A 24,837-nucleotide genomic window follows, 5' to 3' on the forward strand; every position below is an offset into this window, starting at 1 on the left:
AGGAAACTAACAGACAAGTAAGCCAATGTAAATGTACAGCGCCCACACAAAATAACAAGTTCTTGTGGTGCAAGCATGGCCTCTGGAGCAGTCCAAAGGAGAATATAAATTAAGTGATTGAGGAAATGGAGGAGTAAACAACACGTCGCAGGGCTCAGGAAATAATATGTTGCAACAATGTTGCAACCACTCCAGCAAATAAATCTTGTTTCCGATGGAAGAAAGTAACGTTTCTTTACATCGTCCCCTTTTTGATCCAGTTCACCTCTGATTCAATTGGGAACGACTGATTCCTGTAAATACATTTACTTTAAAATCATGCTTTATCCTTCTCCTCATCAGAAAAGGTTCCCAGAGTGGCTTACAAAGAAAGAAAGAAAGAAAGAAAGAAAGAAAGAAAGAAAGAAAGAAAGAAAGAAAGAAAGTCCCTATCCTCAGGCTTACAGTCTAAAAAGACATGGCAAAAGAAAAATGGATCATAAGAGTTGGGAGAGACCCTGAGGTTCATCTAGTCCAGGTATGGCCAAACTTGGCCCTCCAGCTGTTTTGGGACTACAACTCCCATCATCCCTAGCTAACAGGACCAGTGGTCAGGGATGATGGGAACTGTAGTCCCAAAACAGCTGGAGGGCCGAGTTTGGCTATCACTGATCTAGTCCAACCCCCTGCATATACAGCTGTCCCTTATGGGGATCGAACCTGCAACCTTGGCGTTATCAGCACCATGCTTTAACCAACTGAGCTAGGAAATAAGCAAACTCAGGTTCCAGTTCTTAATTGCAAGTTGTTCCAATTACCAGCCGGGATGGAAAGATTCAAGGAGAGGAGGAACCAAAAGATGCTGGCCTGCCAGCTGTTCTGACGGAGTGGCCCTGCGTCCCATCTCCTCCCTCCTCTGCTGCAGACTGATGTAATGTTACATCCATGTCCAATTATCGTTGGCCGGTATTCAGTTTCGATCTTTGTTTTTATAGACAATTACGTCAGCTCCCTAAGATAAATGCTATATCTTTTGAGAATCCATAAGCAGGGTGGGCCAAGCAACCACTTAGCCTGCCACCAACCTGCGATCATCATCGGAGACCCTTCTTCGCGTGCCTCCCCTACGAGGTCCGAAGGGTGGCAACACGAGACTGGGCCTTTCCTGTGGTGGCTCCCCATTTGTGGAATGCTCTCCCCAATGAGGCACACCTGGCACCTCCATTACATCTCTTTAGGCGCCAGGCAAAAACATTTTTCTAAAACCAGGCCTTTGGGTTATTAACATAAATAGGCTTGTGGGAGGGGATAGTTATTGGTTGTTTTTGTTTTATTGTGTATTTTGTGTTCCCATTTTGTATTTTTATGCTGCGACCCACCTTGTGTTGTTCGGATGAAGGACACTATACAAATGTAATTAACAACAATACAGTCACACCTCGGGTTACAGACACTTTAGGTTGCGTTTTTTGGGGTTACGGACGCGCCAAAACCTGGCAGTACCAGAAGGGGTTACTTCTGGTTTTCAGCAGTCGCACATGCACAGAAGCGCTAAATCGCGCTTTGCGGATGCGCAAACCCGTGAATTGCAACCCGTGCATGTGCAGACGTGGCACTGTAGGTTGCGAACGTGCCTCCCGCACGGATCAGGTTCGCAACTGTACCAGCAACCTGATGTACACAAGTGTAGCACACCAAGAATACCAGACTGCAAGTAAGTAGCTTCGTGTTCTCTTCTACACAGTAGTCAGAGAGAGAGAAAGAAAGAGAAAAACATAGACACTACGAGTCCTGTTATGTCCTATAAAATAGCTGCTGTAGTTGCTGTATTAGCATTAACCTGTCTCCACAGCACCTTGTAGAAAGTGTGATCACAAATGCAGAAATGAATAGAATTAAATGAATAGAATTAAAAATTCATTCCTTTCCTAAAAGAAAGCAGAGGGGGGATTAAATAATTTTCAGACTATATCATAACAAAAAATAGAGAAGTAGGCTATCTAAGCATGGCGGTTCCTACTTCCCCACCAAGACCACGAACCACTTGAAAACGGCTTGCTGGACCGCTTTATGATTTTTCTGCCTGTCGTAGCAATTACACCTTGAATTCTGTGGAATTACAATGCTTGTAAGATGTGCTGTCTACTCTCTGCAGCCACAAACCAACCCGCATGTCACAGATCATCTGAATGAAACTCGACCAAAGACCACAGTTTGGGAGCCCCTGATCTATCTGATTACTGTACAGTGTTCTGTCCGGAAGCTGCAGCTACAGCAGAATTCACCTGTGCATTTAACACTGGGAACTGGCCGCAGGCAGTCAGATTTAGGGGAACGTGGGTTAAACCACAGAGCCTAGGACGTGCCAATCAGAAGGTCGGCGGTTCGAATCCCCGCGACGGGGTGAGCTCCCGTTGCTCAGTCCCTGCTCCTGCCAACCTAGCCGTTCGAAAGCACGTCAAAGTGCAAGTAGATAAATAGGTACCGCTCCGGCGGGAAGGTAAACGGTGTTTCCGTGCGCTGCTTTGGCTTGCCAGAAGTGGCTTAGTCATGCTGGCCACGTGACCCGGAAGCTGTATGCCGGCTCCCTTGGCCAATAAAGCGAGATGAGCGCCGCAACCCCAGAGTCGGTTATAACTGGACCTAATGGTCAGCGGTCCCTTTACCTTTACCTTTAAACTGTTTGGTTACGTTGGGTGCAGAGCCTCGCAGACACTGCAGAGGACACCACAAATATGATTTAGAATGCTGCGTGAAAGGCATGGGGCAATTTTTTTTTGGCATCACTGAAATTTGAGACCTCAAGGGCTGCCAACCACTGCAGGGTTGGCAAATCAACACTGACCGATATTGGTCCAGATCTGAGGGGTCTCGAATGGAACCTTAGCTGAAATTCCTAAAGGACCTGGGATGAGCATATATGCCAACCTTTCCACTCCTTAGACGTTACCAGATGAGGCCTTGCTCCACATCCCTTTACTGAGTGAAGTAAAACCAGCAGCACCCAAGGCTGGAGAACATGCTCTGTATTAGCATGTCCCTGCATGCAAATGGCTAGTCAGGGGTCAGCAAACTTTTTCAGCAGGGGGCCGGTCCACTGTCCCTCAGACCTTGTGGGAGGCCGGACTATATGGGGGGGCAGGAATGAATTCCTATGCCCCACAAATAACCCAGAGATGCATTTTAAATAAAAGGACACATTCCTCTCATGTAAAAACACGCTGATTCCCCGGATTTAGAAGGTGACTGGGCCGGATCCGGCCCCCGGGCCTTAGTTTGCCTACCCGTAGGCTAGCGTCTATCTCATTACTTGCATTTGTGCATAAAAACAGAACCTTCTTATTCTTCTGTACTTTAAAGACACTTTAAATTTTCCCATTGTTTTCTGTTTTCATTTATCCAGTTGTTTTTATTGTCATGACATTCGAATTGCCTTAAGGAAGTTTTAGGGGGTTTTTTATTTGAAAAAAGGGAGCAATTAATACTTTATTTTAAAAAATCAGCAGATTATGTCGTAAGTATTGTCCACTTCAGCCTATATTTATAAATCTCATTAAGGTTACCTTCAAAAACACAAAGTATAACTTCAGGTAAGCAATATTTTATATAGTTTTCTGGGAATCTTTCACTGGGATTGTTTAAAATGTTTCTCTCGTATAAATTAGCTCTCATATCCGGGCAGTTCTTCTGTCTCTGTTCCAGCAGCAAAGGCTGTTCAGTAGAATACAGTGGTACCTCGCAAGACGAACGCCTCGCAAGACGGAAAACCCGCTAGACGAAAGGGTTTTCCGTTTTGGAGGCGCTTCGCAAGACAAATTTCCCTATGGGCTTGCTTCGCAAGACGACAGGGAAATATCCGGGACAGCGGGGAAGCGCAGCGCGTCTTCCCCACTGTCCTCGGACCTCCTCCGAAGCCGGGCGGTGGGGCGGGAACGCCTCCTCCCGCCGCCGCCGGGCTTCGGAACGATGCTCCGAAGCCGGGCGGCCGGGCGGGAACACCTGCCCCCGCCGCCCGGCTTCGGAACACTGCTCCGAAGCCGGGCGGCGGGGCGGCAACACCGGCCCCTGCCGCCCGGCTTCGGAACGCTGCTCCGAAGCCGGGCGGCGGGGCGGGAACACCTTCTGAAGGCGGGCGGCGGGCGAAAGTCTTTGTCCCCCCTGCCTGCCTTCCCAGGGGCTTTTAAATCACCCCGGACAGCGGAGAAGTCCTCCGCTGTCCCGGGGCGACTTTAAAATGCCGCCCGCCAGCATTTTAAGATCGCCCGGACAGCGGAGAAGTCCTCCGCTGTCCCGGGGTTTTTTAAAATGCTGGGGGTGGGAAGAAAAGCCCTTGTCCCCCCCCCCCAGCCTTCAGAAGAGGTCCGGGGATAGACTGTCCCCGGACTTGGTCTGAAGGCGGTTTCCCTAGGAACGCATTAATTGATTTTCAATGCATTCCTATGGGAAACCGTGCATCGCAAGACGAAAAACTCGCAAGACGAAGAGACTTGCATAACGAATTAATTTCGTCTTGCGAGGCACCACTGTAGCATCTTATAGTAAAGCACAAAGAGATGGAAAGTGACAAAAAAAACCAACAACCTGAAAGAATAAAACAAACAAAAACAAAATTTCTAGTGGCATGGCCAATTCTCCCTTCACAGCAGTGGTAAGAAGCAATACTTTCCCTGGGGCACTCATCTTTTGTAACACCAGAGTCCTCTTTGCCAGACAAAGGGGAACCTGTTAATCCACTGTATGCCGACATTCTTACTATAACCCAAGTTGCACCCCTCCCTCAAAGTTTTAAGGACACACAGAGCAGCTACAACCTTGATTCACGTGAAGGGAGAGAAATCGTGGAAGAAAGTCAGTGTTCATACATCATTCCTCCACTAGATTCACCATGAAAATATAACAAGGAACCAGTTATTATAAATCAGAGTCTCATACATGGCATCTTTTTACAGTTTCTGTGAAAATGCAGTGTGACACAATCTATAACCAAAGTGAAGAAGCAACACAGCAAGGGTTGTGGTGCAGTTTGAAGGCTTAAATACACATTCATCAGAATTCTCGCAAGAAAGCAAAATATGAGAAACCACGCAAGGTGTAATCTCAGAAGCACCAATTCATGAAATAAACACAACTGGGAGGCTGCCACACCAGCCTCCACCAACCTGGTCCCTTCCAGATGTTTTCGACTATCATTCCATCATCTCCAGCTGCCACAGTTGTGTCAGTAACAACTTTAACCAAACAACTAAGACTGAAAAAAATAGGCTTCTGTGACACAGAATGGAATCCCTCAGTTAAGGGAGACCCTGGTAATTTACATAAATCTTAGAACTATTAGTGCAAATGTTATTCATTAGTGTTTAGCTGCTTAGGCAAGAGTAAAGCGAATGTTTTCAGTTTGGGATATTACAAAGCCATAAGAAGCAGGAAGGGTTGTTCAGCTACATCAAAACTGGCAATCTGTTGAGGAATGTGGAGATCATTTTGTTCTGGATTAGTAGTCGACTTGTCCTCATATTATCTCCAACAAGCATGATGGCGGTGGTTGTTAAGACTTTGGTTTTAATGGAATTTTTACTATTTTCTTTCCAAAGCAGGTATGAAGTGACAAACAGAAACGTTCAAAAGTTACTATTATGGTTTTAAGTCTGCAAAGTACTTATTTACAGTCTTCCAGAAGAACCCTTTGCTTGTCTACATAGAAAGCGCCACTAAGTTTAACGGGACATATCCCAGACAAGTGTGCATAGGATTGCAGCCTTTCCTGTGCTTTGTCATCACAACTATCTTCAAAAGTAGGTTGATATGGGCCAAAGCAGATGCATGAATGTTTTATAAACATATGCTCTCTGGTTTTGCTTCAGCACAAGGGTTAACATTTAATACTGTGCTTTATAGCTGAAATAGTGAAGTGTCTGCGAAAGACACACACACCTGATTTGGCACCATTTTACTGATTTGCAATGGAATACAGTCGTACCTTGGAAGTCGGACGGAATCCATTCTGGAAGTCTGTTCGACTTCCAAAATGTTTGAAAACCAAAGAACGACTTCTGATTGGCTGCAGGAAGCTTCTGCAGCCAATTGGAAACCATGGGAGCCCCGTCAGATGTTTGGCTTCCAAAAATAGTTGGAAAACTGAAACAGTCACTTCCGGGTTTGTGACATCCAGGAGCCAAAACGTTTGAGAACTAAGCTGTTTGAAAACCAAGGTACAACTGTAACTTGCTCAAGTCCTTCCAGTGAATCTGTGGCAAAGGTGGGACTGTAACATCAACAGACCTACGAAATCCATGCCTATCTAATTTCTAACCATAGCTGCTCAGATGTGCAATCCTAACCCCACCTGCAAGAAAGCTTCACTGAATTTGGTTGGAACATATGCAGAGGAGGGTGACCAAGGCGATCAAGGGTGTGGAAACAAAGCCTTATGAGGAACAGTTGAGGGATTCGTGTATGTTTAGCCAAGCAAAGAGGACACTGGGAGGAGATATGTGTTACGATATAGAAGCAATGCGGCCGCGAGCTGCTGCTAGCTTGGAAGCAAAACATAATGGGAATGTTGGGACTGTTTCCGTGGGAAACAGAGGGACAGTCTTTTCACAGTGCGAAGCACCGGAATTAGCTCACAGTGTAATATGAGCTGTACAGGAAGTACAGTAGGTGGAGTTTGTCTCTCTGCTGTTGGAGTTTGAAGAGAGCAGACGTGTTTCTCTGTAACGCTGCAAAGACAGAAATAAAGGCATGTAAATACGTTTCTCTCTATCTCTTTCCCCTGCCCCTGGGGGGGCAGGAAAGAGTGGTGTGTTCTCCTCACGCTGGGGAGGATCACCGATCGCGACCTTGCCTGGATCTTGCCGGGAATGCAGACAGGGAGGTCAACCGGTGATTCAAGCCGGGTGCCTGGAGAGTGGCCAGTTTCTCCTGAAGGCAGGCTTGAATCCCGACAATATGATGGTCAAATATTTAAAGGGCTATCACATGAAAGATAGAGGAAGCTTGTTTTCTCCTGCTCTGGAGGGTAGGATCAATGGATTCAAGCTACAAGAAAGGAGATTCCGACTAAACATGGGGAAGAACTTTCTTAATACCCATTCCAGCAGTGAAACAGGCTCCATCGGAAGGTGGTAAACTCTCTTTCATTGCTTTTTAAGCAGAGGTTGGGTGGCTATCTGTCACAGATGCTTTGGTTAAGATTTCTTCATAGCAGGGGGTTGGACTCTACAATTCTATGATTCTACGAATTAAGCTGCTACCCTATCAGGATTACCTATTTAGCTCATCTGACAAACACAAATACATTTCCAAATTTTCTGTCTCAGGCAACCATTTGAAAACAGAAACTAAAACTTCACCTATGTGCTGCAGCCTTCCATGCAATTATAGCTAAAACAAATGAAAATCATCATGCCTGCTATGGCTGCTTTACAAGAGAAACTGCTCCCATGTGAGGACTGCATTCAGGAAACCTCTGTGCGCCACAATTGCTCCAAGCAGTGAGCTTGCCACAGTGATGGTCTCCTACCACCCAGTTTGGTTTCATGCTGCTGCCAAGCTGTTGTCAAGAGTTGTTTGGTGGGAGCATGAAACAAAACATTCTAGGATCTGGTTCACATGACAGCTGCACTGAGAAAAATGAGCCTTAATTACAGTGGTACCTCAGGTTAAGGGGATGCAGGTGGCGCTGTGGGTTAAACCACAGAGCCTAGGACTTGCTGATCAGAAGGTCGCGGTTCGAATCCCCACGACGGGGTGAGCTCCCGTTGCTTGGTCCCTGCTCTTGCCCCAACCTAGCAGTTCGAAAGCACGTCAAAGTGCAAGCAGATAAATAGGTACCACTCCAGCGGGAAGGTAAACGGCGTTTCCGTGCGCTGCTCTGGTTTGCCAGAAGCGGCTTAGTCATGCTGGCCACACAACCCAGAAACTGTACGCCAGATCCCTCGGCCAATAAAGTGAGATGAGCGCCACAACCCCAGAGTCGGTCACGACTGGACCTACTGGTCAGGGGTCTCTTTATCTTTTTACCTCGGGTTAAGAACTTAATTCGTTCTGGAGGTCTGTTCTTAACCTGAAACTGTTCTTAACCTGAGGTACCACTTTAGCTAATAGAGCCTCCCGCTGCCACCACGCGATTTCTGTTCTCATCCTGAAACAAATTTCTTAACACGAGGTACTATTTCTGGGTTAGCAGAGTCTGTAACCTGAAGCGTCTGTAAACCAAGGTACAAGGGGGGGTGTAATTTTTTCTGGGCAAAAAGTATAACAGACACGAGGCCACCTCTGCGCTACAACAAAGCGGGTCAAACACCATGGTACGGTGTGATTTCAGGATCCCCAAACAACTAGCAGCACCCAAGCCAGACAAATACCAGGGGATAACTGTAGAACACAATACACAACCCCATTCCAGAGGCCTGAAACGGTTGTGCTATTTTATATTCAGTCCACCACTCTGCAAGCAGCTGATTCAGATTCTGGTCTTTCTCTCTTCCTACGCTTACAGCCTGGAATCAACTTCAACACCACCTGTAAGACCTCACCCTTACTTACTTCAAACTCAACTTATGCCCCTTGTTTCAAAACCCTACTGTAAAAAAGATGGAACATGCAAAACCGAAGTTCATCCCGTATTATTTTCCCACTTGATCCCCCCCCCCCGCCACCTCTGTTTCCTTTGTGTCAGATTGCAGGCCCCTTAGAGTACAAACCTGTCAATTTCTTCTTTGCGAAATGCCATATATACTTATCTATTTATAAAAGTATCTCTGTGCCACCATACTGTAAGATATTGGGGAAGGGAACAACAATAAAACATAAAACAGTATTAAAAACAATAAGTAACTGACTAATTAAAGTGCTGCAAATAATAATAATAATAATAATAATAATAATAATAATAATAATAATAGATAAATAAATAAATAAATAAATACTTTTTTATTTATACCCCGCCCTTCCCGGTTCAAAAACTGGGCTCAGGGCAGCTAACAACAAATTTAAAACACTTTAAAACACTTAATTATAAAAGCAGCATAAAATACAGTATAAAAACATGAATAACAATAAAAATTAAAAGGCCTATTGGCACAGAAACCTATTCAAGAGATGCCTGGAAGTGAAAAGCAAGGATGCCTGATGAATCTCTGCTAAAAGGTTAATGCCCAACTTCCGGCTGAAGCTGGCTGGGCCTCTGTAAGACGGGGACTAACCTGAAACTGGCCTGGCAGCATATGGGCAGCCAATGTAAATGTTCCAGCAGAAGTGCCACATGCCGTCAGCCGTCTGCCCACACACTGCCAGCAGTCTAGTCACTGTAACAGCTGGAACTTCCAGAGAACATACAAAAACAGCAACTACCATTGCTACACTGAGTTGCCTAGGCGGGCAGAAGCAGCCACGGAGATAGGTCCAGAACAAGATGTGCGTGATAAGCAAACACTACTGGAAGCCCACATAAGACTGAAAAAGCAAGGTGCCAGAGCAGTCTATGCCATGGAAAGCTATGCCAGAGGCAGCCTGATAAACATATGGGTAAAGCTTATGCAAACAGTACCAAGGGAAGAAAAAGTTCATGTCATGCTGATACCCAAGCTTCTGTATTAAAGATATGGCCAAATTAATTATCCATTTCCTGCCTCCACTGTGAACCAAAGTGGGAAGGAAAAGGCGCATGTCATCACCCTCTCCCAATTATCACTTCCTCTGTCTTCCACATGCCGAGTTTGTACAAGGAAAATTGATGTACCCACGCAGGGATATTACGTCAGGCCATGAGATACACAGCTGGGTCATCAGCAGCATATTTGGACATGACATCACCCATCTTATAATTTGAACAGGAGAATCAAGAGTGAATGTGTTGCATTCCCAGAGGACATTCCTTTTCCTAGATGGGCTACCTTCCCAGGTTGACAAGCCTCATCTGCCCCTCACTTCCTGCTACAGCACGTACAGAAACTAGCCCCTTGACCGTTGGACCCACTACTGGTCTCGTCCAAGCGATCCACTGGAGTTTGACTCCGCATGCAGGGCAAATCCCTAACTCACCGAGGGTTTGAGACAGAGCCAGTGTGGTGTAGTGGTTAAGAGCGGTAGTCTCGTAATCTGGGGAACCGGGTTCGCGTCTCCGCTCCTCCACATGCAGCTGCTGGGTGACCTTGGGCCAGTCACACTTCTCTGAAGTCTCTCAGCCCCACTCACCTCACAGAGTGTTTGTTGTGGGGGAGGAAGGGAAAGGAGAAGGTTAGTCGCTTTGAGACTCCTTAAAGGGAGTGAAAGGCGGGATATCAAATCCAAACTCCTCCTCCTCTTCTTCTTCTTCTTCTTCTTCTTCTTCTTCTATCAGCTAGCTTCACCTCTGGTAGAAGCACAACCTGTCTTCTACCAGAGGTACTACCCCTCTCCCAACACCCCATACACCTGTAAAGGCTGCAAGGAATAGCAGTAACCAACAGCAGCCACATGCAATATTTCAGACTTTACTTTCAGAGTTGTACAGGGTATTGTACTAATCATTTAGTAACCGATAGGCTATTCTGTGGCAATAGGGCAAGGCTTCACCATGCTTTGTGTCCTTGCACTGAAATCTATTTCCAACTATGTGATCATCAACCTTATAGGTAAAACAATCATATGCCATATAGGTAAAACACCTGTATGTAAAAAGCCACACGCCTTATAGGTAAAACAATCGTACGTCATAAATGAGACCTGGAATGAATTTTGTCTCAAAAGCAACAAAATTAAAATAAGTTCCACCGGAAGGCAGCAACATATGAAGATTAACTGAATTTTCTCGCTGTAAAAGAAATCCAACATATTCTGTCTTATTAAAGTTTTGCTCAAGATGGACAAAGTAAAAGCTTGTGAACTGAACCAAAGTGTTCAATGAGCATGGAACCTTAAAAATATTTTCCGCCATCTATCACTAACTTTCAAATAGTGTGCCTTCATACCTAAATCAGTGTTTCCCAACCTTTTTTGGGCAAAGGCACACTTGTTTCATGAAAAAAAGTCTCGAGGCACACCACCATGCCAGATGGGGAAAGGTCACTTTTTACTTATGTAAAAAAAAAAAAAAAATAGTAACAACATAGAAGGTAATGGTTAGGCTAGCATCCCTCTTCCAAATATGCTAGGTTTTTATTTGCAGGGACTGTTCTACATGGGAAAGCATTCAGCACTGTCATTCTCCCATCTGCCATCTGAATTGGTACTATTCTGGGTCAACTTACTCTGCTGCATGTGTAGATGAAAATGGCACCAAGTGTGGGGGAAGGGGCAGAACAGGTTTCAGATACAGGATATTAAGCATACACGTACTTCAGATTGAACTGGTTGCTTGCTTTGCAAGTTTTCATTTCCCAAATGACTGCCTTGGCAAGCGCAATACCTACCAGGCTCAACGCCGGTCTCGCGCTGCCGCTTCCCGCGCTCTCAAGGACCCGGGAGGAGGAAGGCGTGAAGGCAATCCTGAAGGCGCGAAAACCTCGCGCATGCGCAGGCCTTCCGCCTGCGACAGCCCAGTAGGCCGGCCGAAGCGAGCGGCGATGGGATGTGGGAGGGAGCTCGCTCGCCACCCTGCATGTGCCTATGTGGGGCACGTTACAGCCCCGTGACATCAGCACCACGCAGGCAGCCAGGCAGGCAGACGGCGAGAGCCCCGCGCTGGGCGGCCTCTCCTCGCCGCCGCCGCCCCGCCTCTCGCCGCCCAACTCGCCCGCCTCCCTCCCACGGCACACCAGGCAACGTCTCGCACCGGTTGGGAAACACTGGTTTATCTCTTTGATGTCTGATGGGAGGGCATTCCACAGGGCGGGCGCCACTACCGAGAAGGCCCTCTGCCTGGTTCCCTGTAACCTCACTTTTCACAGTGAGGGAATTGCCAGAAGGCCCTTGGCACTGGATCTCAGTGTCTGGGCTGAACGATGGTGGCGGAGACGCTACTTCAGGTATACTGGACCGAAACCGCTTAGGGCTTTAAAGGTCAGAACCAACACTTTGAATTGTGCTCGGAAAGGTACTGGGAGCCAATGTAGGTCTTTCAAGACTGTTGTTACGTGGTCTCGGCGGCAGGTAGCAGCGCTCACAGCTTACGGACTGCACCGTGTAACAGGTGTCTGGCCCAGCAGCCTAAGGCGGACAAGCCACTGAAACAGGCATTCAGAATCCATTCATTTCATAAAACCTGCAGGGCTCAATCTCTGTGTTTGTGTATGTGTGTGTTTCTGTTTTGCCCAAGGGTCTGGGGGTGGGAGAGAGCTCTTTAGCATGATGCTTTTAAAACAATTAAATTATCAACAAACAAACCTGATGATACGAATAGCAACATCAGGTGCTACGGGGGGGGGAGGAGGGGGCCTACTCGGAAGTAAATACTGCGTCCAGGCGCAATTAGCGCTGATTTAAGGTGGGAGAAATAAGAGCATGCTGCCTGCGTCGGATACACACTCGCAGCCTCCCCCCCTTACACAAGGGTAGCAGCTCAGGGAGCAGGTGGAGAGGGGATTAGACGCACACCCTCCGCGCTACACGGCGGAAGGGGGAGGGAGGAGGACAAGGCCATTCTCCATGTACAAAGCGGGAGGGGGAGCAGAAATGCGCGCCTCTCTCCCAGCCCCACATTCAACAAGAAGAGTCCCTCGCAGAAAGGAAGGGGGAGAGGCCCGCCGCCGCCACCCTCCCATTCATAGCCACACACTCGGCGGCGTCAGGCTGCGACGCTGGGTCCCCGGGGACTGAGGCGCGTAGCAACCCCAACACCCAGAAGCCCGCGACTAGGCCTCCGCCCTGAGAGGCCGGCACCAGCCGAGCGAGTCCCGCACGAGCACCAAGGCGGTGCCGCCGCCAGGGTCCCCTCCCCCCCACCCAGCCAGGCGCACGGCAGCGGCAATGCGGCGGGCAGGGCCTAGTCGGGTCCCCCGGAAAGGGGGGGACTTCGAGGGCCGCGCGCGCGCGCACAAAAGTTGGGAGAAGTTAAAAGCCCGTCGCTAGCGGCCGCGGAGGAGGGAGAAAGAGAGAGGAGGCGACACCGCCGTCCCGTCACTCCACCCACCCACCCCAAATCTTGATTCCTTCCGAGGCGATTGTCAGGCAGGCGCTCCGCGCAACTCACTCTCTTCCCTCGGTCGGAGCAATCGTTTTTCTCCACAGAAAAAAACGATTGGGGTCTTGCCACACAGTTCTCCCCCCGCTCCGAAGAAGAAGCCACACAGCATTCTCGCCTGGAGAAAAGGAGAGACGGTCCCTCTCCCGTCTCTCCCCCCCCCGCCACCCCCATTGTCAGCCACGCAGCTGCCACCCCTTCAGTCCTTTCTATCGAGGAACGACCTTCCTCCATCCCTCGCTTTTTCCCCTCTCTTTCCTTTTTTTAAAAAAATATTTTCTCTTCCCCTTCTTTTTTCCACCCTTTCGTTTTTCTCTCCCCCCCCCTCCCCGCCCTCCTGCCTTGCTGGGTTAAAGGATTTGAGCAATGGGTCTGGAGGTGGAGCTCGTCGGAGGATTAGCCCGACTCGCCCGCCTCCCTCCCACGGCACACCAGGCGACGTCCGGCGGCACACTACTGTGCCGCGGAACACCGGTTGGGAAACACTGACCTAAATGTTAGGCTTCACTGACGACAACAACACCAACACCACCACCACCACCACCAACAACAACAACAACACCAACACTAATGGTTTAATTAGTACAGGCGGAATTTGTATTTGATGGAATTTCTCTCCACATTTGTCTTCCATAAGCAATAGTGAACCTGTGGTCCTCCAGACACTGCTGGACTACAACTCCCATGATCCCAATTGATTGATCATGCTGGCTGGGGGTGATGTAAGTTGGGGACGCAACATTTGGAGGGCCACAGGTTTCCCACTCCTGCTTTATAGAATACAATTTCACATTCAGAAGGACATGTTTCAAGTCTGCCAAACAAGCTACATGTTCTTCAGTTGGGATGGGAAGGGAACCCATGGGTTATTCTGCAGAAATGGCGCAGGAGAGTTAAGATATGCTAGCTGTTTACGTGAGAGTCTAATTTGTTTTGCTCAAAGTTAACAATGTAAGACAGAAGTGCCTAAAAGGCTCAACATGTCCTGGATATCTCTTTGTTCTCCGGAAATTTTGAGGGTTCTAACTTCAAGCATAAGAATTTTTTACTGCAAGCACGAGGATTCATCCATTCTCTCTCCCACATCCTTCACTGCTGAATGGAAATTTCAACCAAAGGCCTAGGAAAGAGCACCTGCCTTCTGTCTTCCTTTATCTTGCCCATTGGCCAACTATTCAACATCTATCTCAACAGATGCATAGTGAACACAGTAAGTAATAGGGAGGCCCGAGTTTTAACATGCCAAATTTTAATGAGTCACTACAGAGTAATCTATAGTTTGCATTTGTTGCACTGGAGATCAGAGTTCTGGTTTCTTACATGGTGCTATAATAATCTTTCTTTTGCGTATTTTATTTTATAATAATCTCACACATTCACACTTAGCCATGATTTGCGCTATGTGCAAACCAACCAATACTCTGCAACAGGGAAAACCTAAATTTTCTTAAAGTAGCAGATGAAATAGTATTGTTCAAGAAAAAGGGAACGACAAAGAGCAATTATTCTGCTCAAGACTATTAGGGAGAGGAGACAGCCTCAGCCTCTAACTTCAAATAATGAGAATTTATTCACACAGTGTACTTGCATATTATAAGGGCCAGGTTGATCTTGGGAGATCTCGGTCCCCCAATAAATGACATGCAACATGCTGAAAAAATACATTAGAAGTTTCCCTCCAACACAGATCTGAACTACTTTCTTCTTTTTCAAGATGTTTTACAAAGATCAATCAAGCTCTTCCAGCCTTGAAGAAGCCAGCAGGAGATGCCTATTTGGTTCCCCCACTTACAGCATCAAAGCCAACGAGCCAGTTTCTGCCACTCCAGACACAGAGGTTCAGTAACAATATCGGCGCCGAGTCAAAAGAATTTCTCAAGTGAAGTGCTACAAATACAGCAAATGCACAGCTAACCCTAACACTAATCCTAAATCATATCAGCACTACCCTGCCTTACACTATGACGCATATGCAAGGTTTCCTCGTATTGGTAAGCTTCATTCCAAAGAATCACCTAGGTGAGAAAGATTTCTTTTCATTCATGATCAAATCCCCTAACAACTAAAAACAACAACCCACAAGCATCTGCTCCATATGCACTTAATAAAAGTATCGCTGCAAAACACCACATTGTAAGAGTTGATTCACACACCGTTGTGTGGCATAATGGCTAAGGGATGGGACACTCCTGAAACTTGTGAAGGCAACCCTAGACAACAAGTCATCGTTTTCAGCCTCCACCCCATCATCTAAAATATAGGAATAATACTGACAGACCTAACATGATTATAATGATTTATAAGGGCGCTTCCAGACTGCTGCCGTTTTCAGGTGGGATTCAATCACACCTAGAAATTCAGGTTACATGATTAAAGTTGATTCAGTGTCCTTGCAGAACAAATCCGTCTGTAGCCACCACCACCTCACTGGACCTTTTGCTGTAAGAAAAGTGACAGGGAAAAGAATTGGAAAGTGGGAAGATAACACTTACTTGACAGAACATTGTCTAACCTCTCTGAAAACGAATACTGAATAAATAGCCAACATCATCTAACCTCCCCACAAACCTTGTGCAAACAAATCAGTAGGAAATGTTCAATAAGCGGGTCGTCTGGAGGTGACCTAAGATAACACTGTAAGGATTACAGGCAACTCCGAATGACGCACGATCACACACATGCGCACAGCTCAGAACTCAGAAGTAGCCCCAAAACATCATAAAGACGTCATGAAAAGGGATGGAGCAGGCTTACACACACAGAGGTCTGGAACAGAACCCCTTCACCAAACAAGGATTGCCTGTACTACAAAAACACTGAAAGTTCCCTTACACAAAGATCACTGTGCCTTCTTGGTCAGTACCGTCTGCGATGGCTCAGTTTGCATGTAATGCTAAGCCAAACTACAGCTTAGCTCCAAGTAACAAGACAAGGAGGGAGCAGCAAAGCAGCTGCAATTTTTTACTGTAACTACAGTGCGTGTGTTCATGCTTAGCCATGGTTTGGCTTAGTGGTACATGTGAACATGTGCCAGGGAACAAACCTGGGAACAACTATATGCAAAGCTCTCCCAACCAATGACCCTTCCTACTATTTTGAACATTTCAAAGTGTGATATACATGCCAAGTATCACTTTTTCCCGCATTGCAACTGACTGCAAAAGCTGCTCATGCAGGCAGTATACTCATGTGAATAGTGTTAACATCGGAAGTGGCACTTACAGAAGGTACATAGTGGCTTCTTCCCGGGAGCAGATGTGCAAGAAACAGGGAGTTGCTTTTCAGTGAAGTAGCTACAGTAATCTTTCAGGAGCCATAGTTCCTCCACTATGACACTGGTTATGGGAGTAGACCACTTATACACACACACACACACACACACACACACACACACACAGTTATTTCCACATATTAGCCAGTCAGATTCTGTACAAACTGTTTTTCAACCACTGGGTGGTTTGAAGAGATTGCATGGGCAATGCATGCTATTGCACCGAAACAAGCAAATTTAGTGTGCAGATTACGTTTGTATCAAAGAGACTTAAGCACACAGTGCTCTTGGGATGAGGTCTCTGTTCCCCAAGCTTTATTTCCCAAAAGAACAAGGCTCTGGATTCTCTAATGCAAGAAAAACATTTAATATTTAAATTATTATAATACATTTCAGTGTTGTGCAACAACATATTTTAACAATATATTCAAGCACATGGTCTGCTTAAAAAACAACAACACCCAGTCAAGATACTACAGTACTTCAATTTTATGATAATTTAGGTGTTGTTTTAGTGTTCCTATTTCCGTGTATTGTTTTTATATCCACCACTCAGAAATGCAAATAACTAAGTGGTATGTAAATGTCTTAAATAGATATTTTGAAAGGACTATTATATATAACCTGTTTGCGGTATAATTCTAATCAGAGCAATTCTACTAAAGCAGAACTGCGCAAACCAGCCTATCCTTGCTCCCTAGACTGTACTGACAGCCAGTGGCGGAGCTTCAGGCGTGTGTCTCGGGGGCATTGCGCGCCGCCCACAAGGGCGTGGTGTGTGTCCTGGGGGCGTGGCACCAAAGCGGGTGGGGGGACAGCTCCCCCCACACTCCTCTTCCTCCGCCAGTGCTGACAGCCAAGCCCCATGGACCTCACACATTTGCTACCAAGTCAGAACTCTGAGCTCTGAGACTGACAGGCAGTGTCCCTTGTGGTGTGTGATAACATCAGCGTACAAGAAGAAGCAAGGGCAGGAGGCATTATTCCGCGATCCTCCCAACCGACAGAATAACCACTACCACTTAGTAGGGCAGGGCTGCAAGGTTGAGGCTGTACAGGTGTGAGTACTGGACTGGCTCTGCCAGTGTGCTCGCAGAGCCCCAGTTTCACCCCACCACCTGCCTTACCCTGCCTCACTAAGTGGCAGCACAGCATTGCTCCTGAGCAGAAGGGACTACACAAAATATAGTGGAACCTTGTTTTGCAGTCTGGTTTGCATACGTTTTGGATTACAAACACGTCAAGTGTGTGTCCCTGTTTGCAAACTTTTTTGGGATTACAACCCATTTTTTTTTTTTTTGGATTATGAACATTATTTTTTTTTTTAGGCCCCACTGGCAAAAGCGTGCCTTGGGTTACAACCTGTTTTGGTTTACAAACAGACCTCCGGAACGGGTTATGGTTGTAAACCAAGGTACCACTGTACTACCTGCCACCTTCGAAATGGGTTTGTTACCCCAGACAGTGAAAAATAGCTAATGATGAAAGACAGTTGATGAGGAAGTCCTGTGCATGTTTACTCATAATTAAATCCCACTGTGTTCAAATAAATGTGCACCAGACCGCAGCCCAAGTATGTAAGCCAGTAGGTCCCTAGTCCAAGTGAAGGCAGTATTTCTCAGCATCCTACCACTTGCCAAATGAAGATATCCATAATAAAATGAAATCCTCAGCTCGCTGAGAACTGACGTGAAGTGTGCTCTAAAAGCACTTTATAGCTGCTTAATATCGCCATAAGATCAAGATGTCAAATGGACAGCATCTGGTGCTGTTCTGGGATCTGGGGAGCTGACCCCCAGAAATTGATATTACAGTAAGCTGCAAGATAAACTGCAAGATAGCCAAGCGAAGTTGCCCACTGCCTAGCTGTGTCTAGGCAGTCTTCTGCTACCCTTCTGATGCCGAGAGAGCCTAGTGCCACAATGGTAGACATTAAGAGAGTACAAAAAGGGATGTGGGTGGTGCTGTGGTCTAAACCACAGAGAGTACAAAGAGTAGTTCTCAATTTGAAAGCCTCACTTATCCAATACTGTAGATTAAAGTTATTCTCCAACCAAACAACAAGTATAACCAAAGCTCATTTTGACAACTGGACCTTCATGCACACCATTCAACGGCTCAGACTGAAGGCATGTTACTTTAGGAGGCAAATGCCGACAATGAGGTACATCAACAGCTATGACGGTATCAGAAAACATGGCATTACTCTGCTCTCTCACACAGGATAAATGCTTAACATTGGTGTTGGGGGACCCCAACAACAGAACTTTGCCAGCCAAACACTTTTCATTCTCACATAGATTCCTTGGCTAAACTATTCAGGTACTAAATCAAGAATCAACATTTAAGCAAACCACAACCACAACCCCTTTTCAAAAAGCTGCCATCAGTTACAAACAATGAAAACAAGAGCCTACAGGTTGCAGCAAATTATATTGTGGATAAAGGAAACTTTTCAGTTTAGGCCCAACAAAGGGGGTGTCTAAAATAAGCTAGGAATATACTACAGCTAAAAGTAAACTTTTAATATGTTATGTTTACATCATAACAGGTTTAATTTGAATTTAGTAATTGCACTGTGTTTTAAAAGCATAAAGTTTCCACCTCCCTAAGAAATAACTATGGAGGGGCCAGTTTCATCGCAGAAGCAACAATATTTTTAGGGGAGCCATTACAGCAGAATGTGATCCAAGGGCTTTTGCAATGTCAAGGAATATCCCTGGGGCGTACCTCTCAGTTCACTAGATTCATGCAGAAAAGCTGCTTCAGGAAGTAGCGCATCTTGAATGAACCCTACAACAAATATAAAAAAACACTACTGTTTTTAAAGACCCACGTCATACAGGAGCTGAAATTGCGGCAAGCTCAATGACCCTGTCTACATACAAACTAGTGCAAAATACATTCATCCACTAAGTTCTCGGTCTTCCCTTCTACTGTATTATCTCAGTTATCGAAATATTACATTAATCTTCACATTCAGGGTCATCAAGCAATTCAAAGCAGCCGCACAGCACACTTCCTGGGAAATAAGTTCAGTTAAAATATGTGAGGATTTGAACAAGGAGACATATTTAACACTATTTTAAAAATTGGAGAACATTTTTAGCCTGCAACGTTTATACTACAGTTCAAGTGTCCTCCTATGTACCACACTACGGACCAGGTGGTTCTACAACGGAATTTTCTGAGGTACATCTGGAGGCAGTTATCGTGAGAGAATTTTCAGCTCCGTCTGATTTGGGAGGAGGATTAATTTGAATTTATGATATATCCTGGCAACAGCAATATTACAAAATGTTATAAAACCCTAACTATCCCCCAAACGTATGCTTGTGATACTGAAAATAATTAATAATATTGGTCCTAGACTTGTGTTAAGATTTATTAGAAGCTGATGTATCTATACTTGGAGTTGAATTTTTCTTTCAAGGTAAATAATTATACGTCCTAATCTGCTGGTGGAGCATTGCTGCCCCTTCCGAAAGCCTCTTAGTACCACAAAAACTCAAAAGGGTGTAATAGAGTTAATTTACTGTTCTTGGCTTCAGGGCAGATAAATGGCATGCGGTGTGCAAGCCTGGGAATGTAAGCCTCACAATATTTAATGGGCTGACTCCCAGTTAAGCACTAATAGAAATGTACCCTTAGAATGTCTTCGTATGGACACCATCAGCAGAACTAAGATTATAATCCTTACCTGCATTTACCTGACAGGAAGCCCCACTAAATTCAAGAGGACTTGCTTTTGAGGAGGCACAATTAGATTTATAGCTTTACCTCTGAGTAAAAACACTTAAGAATATGCTGACAGGTGCCACTTAAAAAGCTTATTCTCACTCATTCCCACACGTTCACTTAAAGCAAATAGCCCTTGCACAGCTCAGTAGAGTGGAAAAGGAGAAACCCATGGCTTATCCTGGTTCTGTGCTTGGGCCAGAGTTCAGCACCTGCACCATCATGGCAGAATGAGCTATCCACCTTCAATGGTCCTGGAATCTACATGCCTGATCTTGATGAAGTATTGTCTCAGCACATTAGTTAACAGGATCTAGCCATTAGCTTGTCCTATCAAGTTCCAAAAATACAGTGTTTTTCTACAACATACACACTAGTTAGTTTCAGTTCTGCTAAAAGAGTGTGTCAAACCCTTGCTCATGCCATCATGAACCCACGCAGCTTCTTCAATGTACATAAAATCTGACAAATGCTTGCTGATAAGTCTATGGATCACATTACAAAACAAATCTGTCAATAGGAACTGTCTGCAGTCATAAGTTCTTCCTTGATAGAAAGTATAGGCTTGTTTGCCAACTTCACTCACTCATAAGTTGCACACATGCTCACAAACCTGGTGCCATATTAACAATTCTCTGAATTACAATTTATGTATGCTTCTTTACAAATGTCAAAAATGCTCATTTAGTTTGAAAAGTCGCCCAAAACTTAAATACTCACTATGCACTACACCTCTGCGCACCAACAGCTTTATCATCATGAAAATCAAAGCTTATGTTGAACATTGATCCAAAATCTGGTTATTATGACAGACCTGTTTTCAGCAACACTAGAAGTAAAACTATGTGATTGTTTGATTCAGCTGTTGCCTTTTCAGCTACAGAATAAGTTAGTAAAAAGAATATGAAAAGCTGACTAGCCTGGACGCAGATGAGCAGATATAAGTGTGTACCTACTTGCATATTTAAAACACAGCACTGTCTCAAATTAATAATGGGATAGCCAGTTCCTTATAAAACAAAAGCTGAAGAGAACCATGCAAGTACTGAATATTCATACATGGAACTATCTCAACACATAGGCCCAGTAAGCCTTGTTTGTGGTTAGATTCAATAGGATCCACATGGCTGTGAAGCCCCAGCCATACTTGGCAAAACAAAAACAAAAACCCCCTGAGCTCTCTAACCAGAGCCACACGGAGAGCAAGGTACAATAACATATGGTCAGACCCCAGGCCCCTTCCTTACCTTCTTTATTAAGCCTCATCACCTCCCTGCTTTTTCCACCCTCTTTTCCAGCATCTTCTAGCTCTATACCTGCAGAAGAGAAGCAAAAGTCAAGGGAGAGCAGAGGCAGAGGCCGCTCTATCCGACGAGAGCGCTAAAGAGTTAAAGGGTGCTCCGCTAGCCAGCGGCTGCAAAAAGGCAAGATGCAACAATCGCTGCATCTGCCAGGCAGGAGCATCCATCCCCCGGGCAGCCTTCAACCAGGCACCAAGCATCCTTCCTGCCTCCTCATTCCGCACCCAGCAGCACCCTGGCCCAGATCGCCCCCCCCACCCCCTCCCCAAATGCAACGGCATTCTCCTGCCCCTCCCCCCGTCCCTCTGACAGCCAGCCACCCAGACAGCATCTTCCTCCTCTCCTGCAGCCGGAGGAGCCCAGCAGGACAGCTCCGGCCGGGCACAGCGCACCACCCGCACACATGGGTGGCTGGGTGGGTGGGTCTCCATGCAACTGGGTGACGGGGGCGGGAGCAAACCCCAGTGCCATGGGGGGTCTGTGCAATGCAAGGCAAGTGCAATGCATTGGGTCGGTGGTGTGCTGGGGGAGAAGAGGCGGCAGGGCATGCCAGCTCCCTCCCTCCCTCGCTCGCATCCACCCCGCCGGGCTGCATCGCATGTGCGTGTCCGGGGAGAGGGGCGCCTCCGCGTGCCCCCCACCCCACCCGCCGCCCCGCCTGGCCGGTCCTTGTGTGCGGCGGGCGCCCTTACTGTGCGGGGGGGCGGCGCAATGCGCGTGCGGAAGGGCGGCCTCCCGGACCCAGGCGGCCCAGGGCTGGCCCAGGAACGCCTCGGGACTGGGCACGGGCCGCTCCAGGGCCGCCATGGCGCCGCCGCCGCTCCTCCGGCAAGAGTCTTCCTCCTCCTCCTCCTCCTCCTCCTCTTCCTCCGTCTCCTCCTCCGCGCCGCTCCTGCCGCCGCCGCCGCTCCTCCTCCCTCCTCCTGGCTGCTTCTTCTTCCCCCGTTCCCTTCGGCACAGGCGAGCGAGGAGCCAGCGAGCGAGACACGGGGTTCGAGAACGCCGCACGTCATCCTCGGGACGTTCCGCCGCCCACACGGGGGTAGTGTCAGCCCTGGCTTTCCCTATCAGATCGGGCTCCCCGGCCGCCGCCGCCGCCGCCGCGCAGGCGCCGTGCGAGGAGGCGAAGCCGCTGCCCTGAAGAGGGCCGCCTCCTCCCGCCCGAGTCCGCGAGGAGGGGAGGCGCGCCGAGAAAGGGGGCGTGGGGAAGCTGGGGGGGGGGCGCGCTGCAACCGACCCACGCAGCCCAGTGACCAGAAGACCCCCGACCGGCCGGGCCTCGGGGATGAGAGGAGGCGCCGGCTGGACTCTTTCCCTCAGCCGCCGCCGCCTCAGGTGGCTCCGCTTCGGAGACCGCGCTGAGGGGACGAGGCTCGGAGAAAGGAATTCGGGTGACAGAGAGCAAGGGGGGAGGGGAGGGTCGTGGACGGACGAGGCTCCTTCGCCCGCCTCAGCAGCTGTCCCTCGCGCGCGGACACGCGGGCGCGTCTGGATGCTCGGAGTTTCCCGCGCTCCGTGAGGGAAGCGGGAGGAGAAGAGACACCTGTCAAAAAACAAAACCCGAAGCTCAGCGCGCGCTGCGTCGCGTCGCGTGACTGGGGGGGGGAGGGGCGGGCGGGCGAGGAAAGTTTCCCTCAGGCTCCCGCTTCGCCGCGGGGATCGGTGCCTCCTGAGGCGTGGGCCAAAGAGCCTCCCCTCCTCGCAGGAGGCTGGCCAGGCAGAGAGGCGCGCTGCTCCTCCGGGAGAGCGGAGGGCTCCCTGCAGGGAGATGGGAGCTCTCTGCAGGAAGGAGAGTCCGCTTCTTCGGAGCCAGTGGCGTAGCGTGGGTTGTCAGCAACCGGGGCAAGGCAAGTAATTTGCGCCCCCTAACCCGTGGATTTGCGCCTCCTAACCCGTGGATTTGCGCCCCCTAACCCGTGCATTTGCGCCCCCTAACCCGTGGATTTGCGCCCCCTAACCCGTGCATTTGCCCTAACCCCAGATGTTGCGCCCGGTGTGGCCGGGCCCCCCCTGCACCCCCCACGCTACACCACTGTTCGGCGCTTCCTCGCTGGCGTGGTTTTGGGTTTGGGTTTCCCTAGCTCAACATCCAAAAAACGAAGATCATGGCCACTGGGCCCATCACCTCCTGGCAAATAGAAGGGGAAGAAAGGGAGGCAGTGAGAGATTTTACTTTCTTGGGCTCCATGATCACTGCAGATGCTGACAGCAGCCACGAAATTAAAAGATGCCTGCTCCTTGGGAGAAAAGCAATGACAAACCTAGACAGCATCTTAAAAAGCAGAGACATCACCTTGCCAACAAAGGTCTGTATAGTCGAAGCCATGGTTCCCCCAGATGTATGGAAGTGAGAGCTGGACCATAAAGAAGGCTGAACGCCGAAGAATGGATGCTTTTGAATTCTGGTGCTGGAGGAGACTCTTGAGAGTCCCATGGACTGCAAGAAGATCAAACCTCTCCATTCTGAAGGAAATCAGCCCAGAGTGCTCACTGGAAGGACAGATCCTGAAGCTGAGGCTCCAATACTTTGGCCACTGCATGAGAAGAGAAGACTCCCTGGAAAAGACCCTGATGTTGGGAAAGATGGAGGGCACAAGGAGAAGGGGACGACAGAGGACAAGATGGTGGGAACAAACTGCGGGAGGCGGTGGAGGACAGGGGTGCCTGGCATGCTCTGGTCCATGGGGTCACAAAGAGTCAGACACGACTAAATGACTAAACAACAAAACAGAGGACCGGGATGAAGGTAAAATGCAGTCTGGAGTGAGGGGCATGGGCATAGCCAGGATTTAAGGGTTTTTTTTGGGGGGGGCAGAACCTCAGTTAGTTAAGTATTAATTGACTTGATTGGGGAGGGGGGCAGCTGACCCTCCTCGTCCCCCCTGCCATGGTGAGGGGTTGTTATTTTTTCATTAATATTATTTTTTCATTAATATTAATCTACAATGCCATATTAAAATGCGAGGTTTTTTGGGGGGGACTTATTGGGCTGTTCTTGATGTTATTTTGATTCTGCATTTTGTGTTTTTGCATTGTGGCTTCATCCCATGAACCGCCCTGAGACCTGCAGGTGTACACATTTGAATGAATCAACAAATCAGCTTGTGGGGTTTTGTCCACCTGGGAACGCAGCCCATCTAAAAGAAGGAAAACTCTGTTCCTAAACCTCCACTTCCTTGCAGGACATCTTCAGGAGAAGAACAAGCTAAGGAGTCCCTAAGGTGGTTGGGTGGTGCTGTGAACTTCTGGCAACTCCTGCAGCCAAACTGGTGCCAAATGTCTTGCTCTGCTTTTCTTTGGACCACATCAGTGAGGCTGGGGGGGGGGTCCTTGTTGTCTGGGCAGCCCAGGACCTCCAGGCAAGCTGCCCAGGCTTGTGCCCAGTTGAGGTCACTTTGGTGCTGCCAACATAGTGGTTTGACTTCAGAGAAGTCTTTACACTTGGC

General features: G+C 47.8%; 1 protein-coding gene across 4 annotated transcripts in view; it reads right to left on the reverse strand.

Annotated features, from left to right (window-relative positions):
• ATXN7L1 (ataxin 7 like 1) overlaps positions 1-22,248 on the reverse strand; it is a 75,829-nt gene extending 53,581 nt beyond the window's left edge. For 2 of the 4 annotated variants that reach the window (XM_082239594.1, XM_082239593.1), the window contains exons 1-2: positions 22,084-22,242; positions 21,338-21,406 (exon numbers count right to left, since the gene is read on the reverse strand). In XM_082239594.1, coding sequence (XP_082095720.1) covers positions 21,338-21,406; positions 22,084-22,198 — 184 coding nt within the window. In that variant the 5' untranslated portion in view covers positions 22,199-22,242. Of the gene's footprint in view, positions 1-19,082; positions 19,146-21,337; positions 21,407-22,083 lie in introns of all 4 variants that reach the window. The other 2 variants (XM_082239592.1, XM_082239591.1) reach the window with 2 other exon arrangements.
• Between the last annotated feature and the right edge of the window lie 2,589 nt (positions 22,249-24,837).

This window comes from Podarcis vaucheri (genome assembly GCF_965113315.1).
Source record: "Podarcis vaucheri genome assembly, chromosome: 10".
NCBI lineage: Eukaryota > Metazoa > Chordata > Lepidosauria > Squamata > Lacertidae > Podarcis > Podarcis vaucheri.